This window comes from Miniopterus schreibersii, assembly GCF_964146895.1.
Source record: "Miniopterus schreibersii genome assembly, chromosome: 7".
NCBI classification, from domain to species: domain Eukaryota; kingdom Metazoa; phylum Chordata; class Mammalia; order Chiroptera; family Miniopteridae; genus Miniopterus; species Miniopterus schreibersii.
Window position 1 is genome coordinate 44,204,317 of NC_138108.1, and position 14,752 is coordinate 44,219,068.

At 40.5% G+C, this 14,752-nt stretch overlaps 1 protein-coding gene across 2 annotated transcripts in view; it reads right to left on the reverse strand.

Annotated features, from left to right (window-relative positions):
• NOSTRIN (nitric oxide synthase trafficking) overlaps nt 1-14,752 on the reverse strand; it is a 46,256-nt gene that overhangs the window by 15,837 nt on the left and 15,667 nt on the right. For both annotated transcript variants that reach the window (XM_081142447.1, XM_081142446.1), the window contains exons 4-8: nt 12,176-12,238; nt 11,909-11,990; nt 10,228-10,290; nt 7,337-7,435; nt 2,376-2,501 (exon numbers count right to left, since the gene is read on the reverse strand). In XM_081142447.1, the coding sequence (XP_080998573.1) occupies nt 2,376-2,501; nt 7,337-7,435; nt 10,228-10,290; nt 11,909-11,990; nt 12,176-12,238 (433 nt within the window). The remainder of the gene's footprint in view (nt 1-2,375; nt 2,502-7,336; nt 7,436-10,227; nt 10,291-11,908; nt 11,991-12,175; nt 12,239-14,752) is intronic.

Consider the following 14,752-nt stretch of genomic DNA (forward strand, 5'->3'; position numbering starts at 1 on the left):
AATAACCAGTGTCTCTTGATGGAGATGGTAATGTTGAACAGATTTTAATTACATTTCAGGGAAATCACTAAAATGATCTATGTTTGTTCATGAAAAGAGGCTGAGATAAATTCACTGTGCAAAGGGAAAATCCATATCTCACTTAATGAATTATTGCTTTCTATTATCTTTTTGTCTTTTTAAAAAATATATATATCTTTATTGATTTCAGAGAGAGGAAAGGAGAGGGAGAGAGAGCGATGAGAGAGTCATTGATCGAGCCTGCAACCCGGGCATGTACCCTGACCGGAAATCGAACCCCGATCGCCTAGATCCCAGGTCGATGCTCAACTGCTGAGCGAAGCCCGGCTGGGCTCTTTCTGTCTTTTTTTTTTTTTAATGTATCAGGCTCTGTTTTATTTATTTATTTATTTATTTTTAAATTTTAGTTTTGTTTAAAATATTACAGATGTCCCCTTTTCTCCCCAATGACCGGTTCCACCCTGTCCCTTCCCCCACCCCAGTCCCTCTCCCCACGATTGTCCGTGACCTTGGGTTGTGCATATATGCATATAAATTCTTTGGTTACTCTCTCCCCCTCCACCCACCCGCCCTCCTCCATCCCTCTGACATTCATCAGTCTCATTCTGTCTTTTTTAAAAAAATATGATTTTATTGATTTCAGAGAGTGAAGAAGGGAGAGGGAGAGAGAGATAGAAACATCAACGATAAGAGTCATTGATCAGCTGCCTCTTACCCCCAACTGGGAATCAAGCCCGAAACCTGGGCACGTGCCCTGACCAGGAATTGAACAGCAATCTCCTGGATCATAGGTCAATGCTCAATCTCCTGGATCATAGGTCAATGCTCAACCTCTGAGCCATGCCAGCTGGGCTGTTTTTATTTTTTAAGTAAAATAAGCAGTAGAAAAGGAAGATACTCTGGAGGAACCTGAAACTGTCCTCCTGTGCTATATAGCACATATGAGGAAATTGTGGTCAGAGTTACCAAGAAACAGCAGATTTAGAGCCTGTCTGAGGCCCAGGCATCTTGACACTTTTCATTCATTCTTTTCAGTTCCTGCTACTGTTTTGGCCTTCCAGTTTATAATGCCTGAGAAGCTTGGAGGGACTCTGTTTTCATCCAAATTGCCCTAATAAAACTATCAAAGAAATACAGAGCAGGAACTCTCAAACTTTAGTATGCCTAGCAATCACTTAGACCCCATCCTAAAATAATTCAGAGGTTCTGTGATCCACCTGGTCTAGGGAGGTGCTCAGGAATCTGAATCATTACAAGCACCCTAAGTGTTTTGAGACTTTGTCCTGGGGCTAGAAAGGGCCACAAAACATGTTTTTTAATCATTTATAATTCCACCCAGAGGTGGTTGCTGTTAACATATTGATGTATTTCAGTCTGTCTAGGTATATGTGTATGTGTCTTTCTATTTATCTATCAAATTATTTAAATTCATATATATTTTTTTCAGTTAACATTATACATGAGCAATTTCCCAAGCTGTCTTCATAAAGACCATTTTAATTAATAGTCCACTGTTCAGAATTGCATAGAATGTAAGGATTCATTTAGTCACCCCCTAAATGTTGGCCGTTTGGATTGTTTCTTCCCTTTTTTGCTTTTAATGTTTTTTGAACAGAAATCTGTGTTTTGTTTTCCAGCTACTTTCTTAATATAGATTTATAGAAAGGAAATTACATTTTCAACAAGGGTTCTAGAAGAGAATTAAGTGGTAATGGATGCCTATGGCATCCATCGTATTCAATGAATTACCATCTCCCTTCTGCCTCTACAGTGGTACTAGTCACTACCATCCTTGAGAGAACTGAAAACAGTCACACATTATTTTCTGTGTTCTGTGGTTCACACGAAGAACCCTGGTTGAGAAAGTGAACATTTTTAAGGTTCTTGACACTTATTGCAAATGGCTTTCTAAAGTAATTTCTTGAGTAAGTACTGTTAGTACCAAGCAGTTGATTCTTGGTAATTCCTGGTAGTGTGGCTATTATTTTTCAAATATATTATAGATTACTCCTAACAACTGAATTGTTTCTTCTTGAAAGGTAGGAAGTATGGCTTGATCATAGCATGATTATAAAGTAATAAGATTAATTTTGACATGTGGATTGTGAAATTGGTTTCATTATTTAATAGCCACTCTTGAGACTTTGTAACAATAAATATTCACTGGTTATTTTATCCATGGAAGAATTGCAACAATGAGAAGTAATGTGGTTTGTCTAAAGTCACAATAAGAGTGAGGGTCATAGCTAAGGGCAGAGATCATCAGGTCATGTAACTATAGATCTGATCTCCATTTTTAAGGCCACACAAAGCTCCATGGAAGAAGAAAAAAAAAAAATTAATGCAGAACTTACCTGGTAGCAGTTTTCCAGTGTGTTTTCCCATTTCAGTCTGGTAGAACAGCCAGCTATGTTTTTTTGGTAGTAATTTTCATCTTCTTTTGTCAACTTCTCAGTCGATTTTTTCAATTTATTGAGGAGCTAAAATAAAGCATCAGAGTCACATATTCATTAACACATTTATGAAAGCCCTTTGTAATTCCACATAATTTCATTCATCCCAATGATATACTTCTCATCTCCCAGCTAAAGTCATAAAGAGTAGCTATAAATGACAAAATAAGGGATGTTGGAGCTGAAAGGAACCAAAGGACCCTGCAGTGTAATTCCTTCAATTTTTTATATGAGAAAATTGAGGTCCTTAAATATGATGTGATCTGTCACATTCACCAAATCCAGGAGGAGGCCAAATGACAGGTGAGGAGAAGCAATCAGGAGCCTCCAACTCAAGACTACAATCTTCTAACAATTCCTGTGGTCTTATCTGGTAAATTCCTTAAGCCCTGGCATCTCTTACCAGGGCAGTTATATGTGCAGTCATATAACATTTAGAACTAAGATTAGGCCTGGCTATCATCCAGTAAGGCCCAATAACCTTACTTTATTTTTGCTATATAAATTCTGCAGTATAACTTTAAAATCAAACTTCAGCATTAGAGTCCTGCAGGTGAATTACTTAACCTTCATGAGCCAGTTTTCTTATGGTTCACCGGGTTGCTTTGAGGATTCAAGCAGGCGATGCTGGTAAGGCAGGTGGCACACTGCCCGAGACCTGGGACAGCACTCAGTTAGTGTTGCTATTGCTAGTGAAGAGCCTGAGCTAGACACATGCCAATGTTCATGGCAAGTTGTGGACAGCTTGACATATGCCTTCCTTTCATCCTACTTCCCAGTGATTTGCTCCTTCACAAAGAGTTCCCTCTTGCCAATCCCCAGGATGGACCATTCTGATTGTGAAATCTTCCGGAAAATCAAAGTAATATAAAACTCTCTGAACCAAGGTAGCTGAAATTGATTCTCAAAATACTCAGACAAGTAATGTCACATCTCTGAGAATGGAAGTTGTATTACATTGAATGATTCTCAAACTTTAATACACCTAGGAATGACCTGGGATGATTGTAAAACTGCAGATTGTCAGGGTCCCACAGTAGCCATGCTGATTCAGTAGCTCTGCAGTGGGATCAGGAAATCTGAAAGTTCACTACCTCCTCCGGGGATTCTGATGCAAATGCTCCTCAAGCCACAGTGTAAGGAGTGCTAAGGATCCCTCTGACTTAAAGCAGTTTAGAAGTTTCAAGGACACAGACAAAGGCTTTTAAGAACGACCCTTTTTATGTTTAAGGACAGTTTGACTAATGATTCAGTAATGAAGAACATTCATCCAAAATTCTGAATGTTAACACCACTCGCTTTATTATTCCAATTGCTATACTAGCCGTTCAACTGTCCCTCGGCTCTGATGTATGACTTACACAGGACACATTGGGTCTTGTATATCAGGTATAATGGACCACATTTATCTATAGAAACATGAGCTTGTGAATTTTAATCCGAAAACAATATAGTGAAAGGGCCAAAAGGGTACCATGGCGATACTTTGCTAAATCATGTCCTTAGATTCTTATCGAGGATACTCAGACCTCCAGCAATGAGAACAAAGTTACTTTTGAGATGACCACTCACATTCATCAGTCTGCACTATATAGCTATGAACTAAAAGTTTCTGCTCAGTAAATTTACAGCAAATAATCTCAAAATAATGTAAAAGAAGAATGTAGACTCTTATATTCTTATTTAAGGATCTTTTCAGAAAACTTCACTGAACATCAAGAGACGAATTTGTCAGTTACAATAATTGAAGCAATGATGGTGGTGGCCTGGAAGAGAGTAGCGGCAGTAAAGATAAATACAAGTATGTAGATAAATGTAAAAAGTATTTGGTTTAGGAGTTAAAATTGGGAGGATATGGGGAATGATGATATTCAATGATACAGAAAAAACAAGAATAAATAATATTTTTGGCAGAGGGAAGTGATAGTTCTCATTTTGGATACTGAGTTTGATATGCTAGAAAGCAGTTTAGAAACTGGTTTGGGCTGCAGATATAAACGTGGGTATTGTCAGCATAGATATTCTAGCTGAAGCTGTGAGAGTATATTTATTGAGTACCAGTTACTTCTTGAGTACCTGATATTGAGAGTACTGAGTTGGACACTGAGATACCATGCTGAATAAAACAGAATGAGGCCCAGGAGAGGAACCATCAGGAATAGCAGTATATAAAAAGGCAGATGAAGGGAAGTAGTTCAAGAAGTTTAAGAAAAAAATGGCCAGAAAAAAAATGAAAAGAGTAAAATGTTGCTCAAGTGAAAAGAAGAGACTGTTTCTGGAATGGGGAAGTCATCAATGCTTAATGCTTCCAAGTTAAACAAGGTAAGAACTGGAAAGTACCCATTGGCTTCAGCAATAGGGATGACATTGTTTTCTATGTCAAAAGCATTCTCGGTTCAATGGTGGGGAAAGCCAATTGGGGTGGTTTGAGGAATGAACCGGAGATGAAGTGAAGACACAGAACAGAGAACTCTTTCAATAAATCCTAGTGTAAAAAGGAGAGATAATAATATCTGGAGAGGAACAGGACTAGGGCCATGGAGAGGTGTCTCCCTGGCTCTCCCAAGATGTGGGGAGTTGAGAAGGCTGATGGGAAGGAACTGTTGGAGAGGGTCATGGCCAAGATAGAGGGGAAAAGGGAGTAACCAAGAGAAGCATGTCGGAGAGAGAGGACGGGATGGGAACAGAGCACCTGAAGAATGGGCCTGTCCCACTGCACACGTGACTTTAGCAGGCAGGTGACTGTGCTGCTATTTACTCTGTGAGCTAGGAGGCAAGATCGTCTGCTGAGAGTGGGTGGTGACGATGGAGGTGCAAGGACAATGGAGATTTAGATCAGCTTCTGGTGGGAACAAGGACTGCTGAGCAGGAAAAGAGGAAGAATTGCTGAGCAGCATAGAAGCGGCTCAGCTCAGGCTGGAGATCGGGGCCAGTTCTGTGCGAGATGAGACAATGAATGCTGCCTTAGCTGTGTGGCTTTAGGACTAAAAACAACAACAACAAAAAAGGCTAACAGATAAAGCGATGAAGACGGTGGCGGTCTGTGATGTTAGGACAGCCAAGGCTTAGAATTACAGGACCAGCCGGAGGAGGGGAGGGGAGGACTGCAGGCTTCGACCCCCCAGGGAGGCTTCTAATGAGGGAAGGAAGCAGAAACTCACCACTTAGCTGCCCACGCTTTTTATTGTGTTATTGCTTCACGTCAATAAAGGACAGCTTCTACTGTGGGCTTCAAATGCCTGCGACAGGCCCCAAGCTTAGCATTTTAACATACTGTGCTTTTGCCTCCTTGGAAACCATATCATTATTCAATACTTGTTATGATTATTTCAAACTGTGAAGACTGACATGTCAAGACATAAGAACTTGTAAAACCTTGCTAATAATGAATTTAAGTGATTCAACTAATAGTTTCTTCAGATGAAATAATAGCATTACTTGCAATGACAACTTTCTTCTTTTAAGAATGTTTTGGGTTGTAGTGGTGCTGAAGCCTGCATTTCCTTTGGGGGCTCTATCTTTGGGGGAAGATATTGATGATTTCAAAGCGTTCCAATCTCAGCACATAGCACAAGAGGTGAGTGAGATAATCTATTTGGGGCTGCATTCATTTTTGCCTAAAGCTTGCTTGCATTTAATATATGAATTGACATTGATGCCCACACATGGACAGCTGGGGCTCCCAAGTGTCCTGGAGGATGAATGGGAATTTTATGATAGGAGAAGGTGTCAACATCCTGCTGGCCACTGATATGTATCTGCGTCATGCGGATTTATAAATTTATTATCTAGCTTTGATTAGGTTAATACACACAAAATGTACAAATCTCTTAAGACTTCTGCAGAAAAGTTATAGCTTGGAGCTAATATGAACAACAGCAGCACAAGGCAGCCCCAGGAAAATGCTGGAGCTGATGCTTTCTCCTGCTCCTGGCTATGAGTGCATCCTCACCCATGCGAAAAGGCAAAAACCTGGCCCTGGCTGGCATGGCTCAGTGGTCAGGGCGTCAACCGGTGCACTCTAGGGTCCCAGGTTCAATTCCCAGCCAAGGTCACGTGCCTGGGTTGCAGGTTCGATCTCCAGTCTTAGTTGGGGAGTGTGAGGGAGGAAACCCACCGATGTGTCTCCCTCACATCAATGTTTCTCTCTTCTCTCTTTCTCTCTCCCCTCCCCGCTCCCTTCCACTCTCTCTCTAAAACATCAATGTAAAAAATATCCTCAGGTGAAGATTAACAACAACAACAAAAAGGCAAAAATTGGGATGAACTAGTGAGATCTGACAAGAAGGTGACCAAAAAATTTAAATTATCAAGAGGACTACCAGAAATATGAATTTATATTTACTATGGTAAAGGCTGAACCTGGCCCCAAGTGTATATTTATGCTGGAACTGTCACTTAATGATCGTGTAAAGATAGAATAATTAGCTAATCATTTAAAATATCATTTCATCTTTACCTCATCCTTCAAACAGTTCTACTTTTTTGTGTTCTATAGAGTTCATAACATATTGGTATAATACATAAAGTACTATTATTACATACAACATAGGTAAAGTACATTATATGATAAATGTGTATATACATATTTTTATTTGGGGTGTGAGCTGAGAGGCTTACTTAATAGAGCTCCCTATAAAAAAATGTGGACAACATTGGTCTAATTTGTCATCTGTCAACAATACCTTTTAAAAATACGTGTGGAACAGGAATGATTTAGAATACCTCTGATACTCTGTGCACTAGGGCTCAGGAGAGACCCCGCCAGAGGGGGAATGAGCCTCCGCTCTCGTTTCCATTGCTAAGGGCGGGAGCCCACCCAGCTCGAAGCCTTATGCACCCAGCAGACAAGGACACGGTACCTTCTGCTTCTCCCTGTCGGTCATGGTTTGCTTGGAGCTTTCTACAAGGTGGAAAAGCGCTTCATGCTTCTTGGTACTCTCCATTAATTTCTTTTTGGCCTAGAGTCAAAAACATACAGAAAAGCAAAAAAAAAACAAAAAAAAAAACAGAAACTGATATCAAGAGAAAAGCTCTTCCGTCCTGGAACAAGTTAATGTTCACGGGCTAGCTTGTGTGATTGCGTATTTTCAGGTCTTCGTTTCTGCTGTCACTCAAAATTTGCCTGAAGTTTCACAGCGGCTAATGTTTTGCCCTGAGAACCGCTGCACATTTTCATTACAGTGGGTACCCTCAAGGGGGTTATACATTTTACTCAATCACGGAAGGCCTGCAAGCCTCCAAAACATCCCTCTAACTAATACGAAGGAAGGGAATGGCTTTGCCACAAAAAAGAGTAACACAGCAAGCACGGGAGACTGCCTGCGTGATTCTTTTAAATCAGCCTGGGCCACAACTGAGGTTGTGTTAAGATGCTTTCTTAAAACTGACAGCAACGGGGAAATTTTGCTACCTGATGACCAGGCTTGAGAACTGGGCATTTGCCAGGCATCTAGTGACAAGCCTTTATTTGTGGGAAGAGGTGGGGTGAGGAGAGTTGGGAAGAAAGAAACATTCCAAGTTCCCCTATTCTGTCGATGCCTCAAACCGTGGGGTAGGTCATGACTCAGGCGATCATTTTCTACTCTCCACAGCTCCAGTCTGGCAGGAAGTGACGCTCCAGAGAGGAAATAAACAGAATTCGGTTTGAGTTGGATTCAGCCTGTTTCAGAAACTGAGTTGATTGAAAGACTATTATCTTTGTTTTCAAATGACTGTGGCTTAGAGAGGTTATTTGTCCAAGCTATTTACATGGCTGGAAAATGGTAAAGCAGAACTTGGGACTTCAGCAATTTGGCTTAAGAGTCTATATATGTAACCTTATATCACAGCTGCCTTCTTCAAGGACTTATGTGAAATAAAGTGAAAAAGTTAAAAGGAAAAAAAAAAAAAAGACTATGGTTTTTACCTCAAGGTTATAAGAACCATAAAGCCAGATAATGAAGGGAAAAGCTCAGGTCACTCTTTCGTTCAGAATCAGAGGCAAAGGCTTCTGAAAGTCTCTAAATAGATGAAGTCTCTACAAAAGGGAATTCAAGGAGCAAGAAGCTCCTAGACCCTCTTCCTCCACCTTCAGTTGGTCACATGCCTGCAGATAAATGAGAGCGTGAGGCCAGAGATTTGGTTCTTTAAGGCTTTTCCTCTGTGTCTCCAGAACAGACTGCATGCACCTCATTACTGACATGCTGAATCCCTTGAATTGCAACTGGGGAGAGAATTACTATAGCTCAAGAATTTTATGTTCTCTAATTTCTCTGTCACTCTTCATAAAAAATATAATCATCTTTATTTGAAAAATTTATTTGGTGAAAACTGGGAAATAATAAAAGATGTTTTCTGTTCTGGAAAGCAATTGCAGCTGCTGAGCATGGTTTCTCTCTTCTGGTCCATTATATTGGATTTCCCGTGGAAGCTGAATATTTAGAGAATGGATTTTTAAAAAACAAATTCTGTTTAAGAAAGCTTATAAAATCAAAGCAAAACTAAAAACTAATGGCTGAGAGCTGTTTATGAGAATGTTAAATATGTGTTACAAATGTGATTCTCATGAGCCTGCTTTTATCAGTGCTACTACTGTGGGTATAGAAATTCATTTATCGAAAACATTTCTTACTATCTTTGTTCTCATGGAGTCTGAATTCAGCAGAAGCTTCAGTGACAACAGGAGGGCTGCCATGGGGCTACCTGTTTCTGAGGGTGTCTCTGGTTATTTATATATATGGGTGGCTGTCTACGTGGGAAGGGACTCTTTGGGGTCTTGACACTTTGGAGATTAAAAAAAGGAGAATTTCAACTTTTGGAGCATAAGTCCTTTCAAAAAGAGTCCTTGGGTTTTCTTGGTAGATTCACTCTCTAGTCCTTTCTACTCAAAATGAATTCTTCCTAAACTGGATTGTTCTAGAATAATCTTCTGTACATATATATGAGTTCCATCTGCTGTTCTCTCTGCTTAAGAACCTATAATAATATGCTCTAAATTCTCACACCAGATCATAATTCCTTTCCTTAGAATTCATTCACTGTTTCCTGCACATATGTTACCTATCAACTAAATTTAAAATTACTTGGAAACAAGAGCCTCATCTTAGTACAGTGTGGTGCGCAAGAGGCAGACTATGCATACTTGTGGACCCAATATTTACATGCACTTCCCTTTATGTATCCCTACCCAACCCTCACAATGCTCCTCTCACTAGTGAGACCAACGCCCATCTACAAATGATAAAACCAAAACTCAGATAGTATTTGCCACTTACCCTAAGTTGCAAATTATACAGAGAGGCAGTCAGTGTAGTGAAATGATTAAGAGTAGTGACCCTGGAGCCCAACAACTTGTTACATTGTTGGTTCAAGCATTAACTAGCTTTGTAAAGGTTCTGCCCTAACTTGAGTTTGACTAAGGGCAAATTAGTTACCTCTCTGTATCTCAGTTTCCCCATCTTTAAGATGAGACAAAGCAAGGTCACATACCACAATGGGTTGCTGCAATGATTGAATATATAGTATGTAACACTCGGCACACAGTAAGTGTTATGTAAGTGTTGGCTATAAATCACAACTATATTTAGAGCCCTGCTCTTCCATTGGTTGAATTGAAAGATACAGCTATATAATTTCTCAGGTGAGTAAGCATTTTTCTGTTCAGTTAGCACTTAGAAATACTAACATTAAAACACATTTCCATATTTGCGCAAAAGCAAAAAACTTCAATCCTAAAAACTGAGTTCACACAGAAGATATTTGTGTTACTCACCTTAATTTGTTGATTCCAGTTGCTAATGAAAAGATTTGCTGTCTTTTCAACTTCGTTATTAAGCTATTGAAGAAAAAAATAGAAAAAAATTATTTTTTGCTGTCTTCTTGTTGAGTCACGGTGCTGTCTTATAAGTTGTAGCACAATCACGACTGCAATTCATAGAAACTTCAAAATCCTACAGTGGACATGGTTCCTGAGAAAAGTAGCCAAACTATTTTTTCCCCTGTCAAGGAGGCTCTTGACAGAATTTAGCTTGAATGCATTAGATAAAACAATTATGTCTAACATATAACTACATGAAAACAACATACATGTGTGCAGTCCGTGTGGGTGAGACTCTTGCATAGTCTGGTGTTACATCCACCCCATCCCTTCTTCTTCCACATCGTACCGTGTGGCCCAAACTTTAACACCATGAGAATCTGTATCAGCCCAAGCAGTGCCAACTTTACTGAGTCTCATTGCCTCTGAAGTGAATATTGTTTTAACTTCAAAGAGATTGAATTCTTATTCATAATTAACTTTTTCTCCTAGTTTAAACAGCCAAACGGGACAGTGATAGTAATGATAAAACTGGGTCCAGGCAACCCCCCCAGGAGGTCAAACTTAAGTGAAGGCAGAGCCTTTGTTCCTGGACCAGTGACCTCTTCCCCAGGCCCACAGATCAGCCACATTCAACCACCTGGAGATTTAGCAACACTGCATTTTGATTTTTTCCAGTTGATTAAATTTGGAATATATGCTTTACTGTAACAAATACAATGAAAATAACTTTATGCTTTATGCCATGTTTTACGCTCTGTATGTGGCTGAAGTGTGAAAGCAGTTCACTTTGTTTTTAAAAATTCTAATTTTCTATCTTTTGTGTGAGAGTGGGAGGGGTGTGAGAGGTGCAGCAGGAAGGGGCAAAGCTGAAAAGATGTCAAACTGGAACCGTAGTTTGGAGGTTCACGACATTAATTATCTAAGGCACGGTTATAATGATCATAGCACTGTGACTAATTTATGGTAAGTACTAAGGAAATGCTAGTAATGATCATATTATAATGTGGTGTCAAAAATATTTATTCGTTAATAAAATATAGATTTGTGTTTGGATTTTATTAAGTTGATTTACAAAGGTGATGATTATATTGCTTTCTAGTAATTACTGCAAATTTCCTCCACCACCCTAGCCCTCAGTGGAACATTCATTCTGGTAAAAACACACGTAGGTCCACACAAACATCAATTCCATTTCCTGAGTGACTTTAATGAGTTTGAATAAATTTTTACAAATCCCCTCATCCTTCTGACTTACTACCTTTCAAACCTGCTTTATCTGGCTGTGATCACTTGAAATTCCCTTTAGCCACTGCCCCTTCCCTTCACAAGGATCCCCTGTTACTGCTTCAGAATTTCTTACCAGCACCTGGTCTTGAAATAGTGACCCTGATCCTCCCCTATCAGAACTAAGCAGCTTTTATGAAACACCCCTTAGGTTGTCCGAAAATATATCTGAAAGTGCTTAACAACTGCATGACACACAAAAAGAAAAATGATCACAGATGAAACTGTCCTGGCAGAAAAGCTACACAAATTTCTGAAACCTAGTATCACTTTCAGGTCACCTTTTATTTCTTGAGCCAAAGACAGAAATCTTGCTTAAACAGGGGAGAAAGAAAGATTTTTGACTCACTGATTTTCTCTTCTTCTCGTGTACACTCAGGACTTGATGAGTTGGTTTTACTGCTTCCAACTCAATTGCTTTGCCAAGTTTTCTGGAAATGGAGCATAAGAAACACACAAGTGTAGTATTAGGATTTATATCTACTTTCCAAATTATTTTCTGGGGAAATAAAATGGTGTGTTACGGCAAGTTTGAAGAGGAGTATTGGAGCACACCCACATTAAATATTTACGACTCCCTTTGGGGTAGGAGCAAGGCTGGGGCGGGAGCACTCACTGATGCAGGTCTGCTGCAGATTTCATGCCCTCTGAGACCCAGGCCCAGGCACTGACGACACCACTGGAGACAAAAACAAGGGGGAGAAGGGTGCATCATTTTCCCAAAAAGTCTGATTCATTGCTTTCGGCAACTGCACTCATATCCCTAATCTTATTTCAATTTCTCCATGGGACTAAATGCTGCCAACATATTTATTTGCACCATACTCATTACAGAAACTGCTATTTTTCAGTCATTTGTCATTGTGATTTTCATTTTCTATCTCATGTCTGTAGAAGATTGGGAAATAAAGTAGCCAAGGCTGAGAAGGCATTTAGAAGACACAGGAGACAGCATACGAGGGGCAGAAGGCCCTTGTGGACAATCTTTTCAGGCTCCTTATTTCACAGATGATAAACGAGGCTCAGAGAAGTTAAGTGACTGCAGATTCGAGAGCCCTGATCATGTCCTGCGTGCTGTTCTTGGGGTCGGGGTGTAGATCCTGTTCCCTGTTGGCTTTTAGGACAACAGCTCAGGTATTTTACGGTCTGTGAGCAGTATCACAATTTAACAAAAGGATAACACTGCCCTGTCCTCAGCAGCACAGAGGGAGGATTAGGAAGTGTGATGCTGTTTTCTCCTATGGAAGGGGCATAGCTCATAGCAGCCTTCACAAGGCAGGACAATAAGTCCAGTTGCATCAGTAACCTCAGGTACAGACGCCTCTGTGTGCTTTGATGCCGGGGGAGGGGACAGGTCGGTGCCCTTACTGAAATCAGGATGGTGCAGTGGTTTTGCCTCAAATGACTTAGGTTGCACCCAATAGTCAGATAATGGGAGAACTAGATCTAAGGATGCCAGATTTTCTGCATATCCAAAGTCAGGCACAAAACCAGGCCCAAGACAGTACCTACTGTATGCTTGCAATTATAGGAAATTCCAGAAAAGACAGAATGAATATGCATATCGACGGGAAGCAGATCAGTGGTTGCTCGGGACTGGGTGGGAGGGGGATTGCACACAGGCATGAGGGATCTTTTGTGTGATGAAAAGGTCTCCGTGTTGATTTTCGTGGTGGCTACACAGTGTAACATACATCAAAATCCACCAAACCATCTGCTTAAAATGGATGCTTATTATTGCAGGTAAGTTAAACCTCAATTGAGTTGATATTTTTTTAAAAAATGAAGCCATGCCCTGACTCGTGGCTCGGTTGGTTGGGCATCGAGAGGTTGCTGGTTTGATTCCTGGTCAGGGCATATGCCCAGGTTGCGGGTTCAGTCCTTGATGTGGGGTGTACAGGAGGCAGCCGATTCATTTTCCCTTTCACATTGGTGCCCCTCTCTCTCCCTCTCCCTTCCTCACTCTTTCTAAAAATCAATAAACTATTCTTAATAATAATAATAAATAATAATAAAAAATAATAATAATAAAAAGGAACACAGCCCTGGCTGGGTGGCTCTGTTGGAGCTCTGTCCCTTACACTAAAGGTGCTGGGTTCGATTCCTGGTCAGGGCACATACCTAGGTTGCGGGTTCAGTCCCTGGTGGAGGCATGTATGGGAGGCAACCGATCGATGTTTCTCCCTCTCTCTCTCTCAAATCAATAAAAAGATATCCTCGAGTGAGGATTAAAAAAAAAAAGGAAGCTAGGCACACTTTTGCCCCTCACAGGAGCAGGCAACGGAGCAGGAAGCCGAGGGCGCTGGCTCAGGGGCGTCTGCATCTGAGTTCACATGTTCCCCACTGTTTCCCATATGAGCTTGGAGGGATCACTTGATTTCTCTGACCCTCACTTAATTGGACTTTTAAAATAAAAATAATTAAGGTTATTTATATAGGTACCTACCACAGATTTGGGTATAGATAAAAGTTCAATTAATGTTTATTATTAAATATTATTGTGCCAATCCCGGTTAACCAAACATTCTGAACGTGCCAGCTCTCTGGGAGCACCACGCTGGATCCTAGGGCTGCAACGTGATACGGCACACACCCCTGCTCTCATTCTTTAAAAGGTAATTATTATCTTTACTTTTTTTTTTTTAATCCTCACCTGAAGATATATTTTTTCCGCTGTTTTTCAGAGAGAGTGGAAGGGATAGAGAGAGGGAGAGAGAAACATCGATGTGAGAGAGACACATCATTGGCTGCCTCCCGCATGCGCCCGACTGAGCCGGGATCGAGCCTGTAACCGAGGTACGTGCCCTTGGCCAGAATCGAACCTGGGACCCATCAGTCCTTGGGCCGATGCTCTAACCACTGAGCCAAACCAGCTAGGGCTATTTTTCCTTTTTATTGAATTTATTGGGATCACACTGTTTAACAAAATTATACAGGTTTCAGGTGCACAATTCCACACCACATCACCTGTGCACTGTTTTGTATGTTCGCCACGCCAAGTTAAGTCCATCACCATTTATATCCCTATACCCTTCTCCATCTCCCCGCATGTAGGAGATAATTCAAATCAAAACCATAATGAACACTTACAGGACTTTGCCTCTGTCCCAGGTAGTAAGCACGCTTTTTGTATTATCTCATTTAATTCTCACAGCAATTATGTGAGATAGGTTTTATTTCCACTTTATTTCCA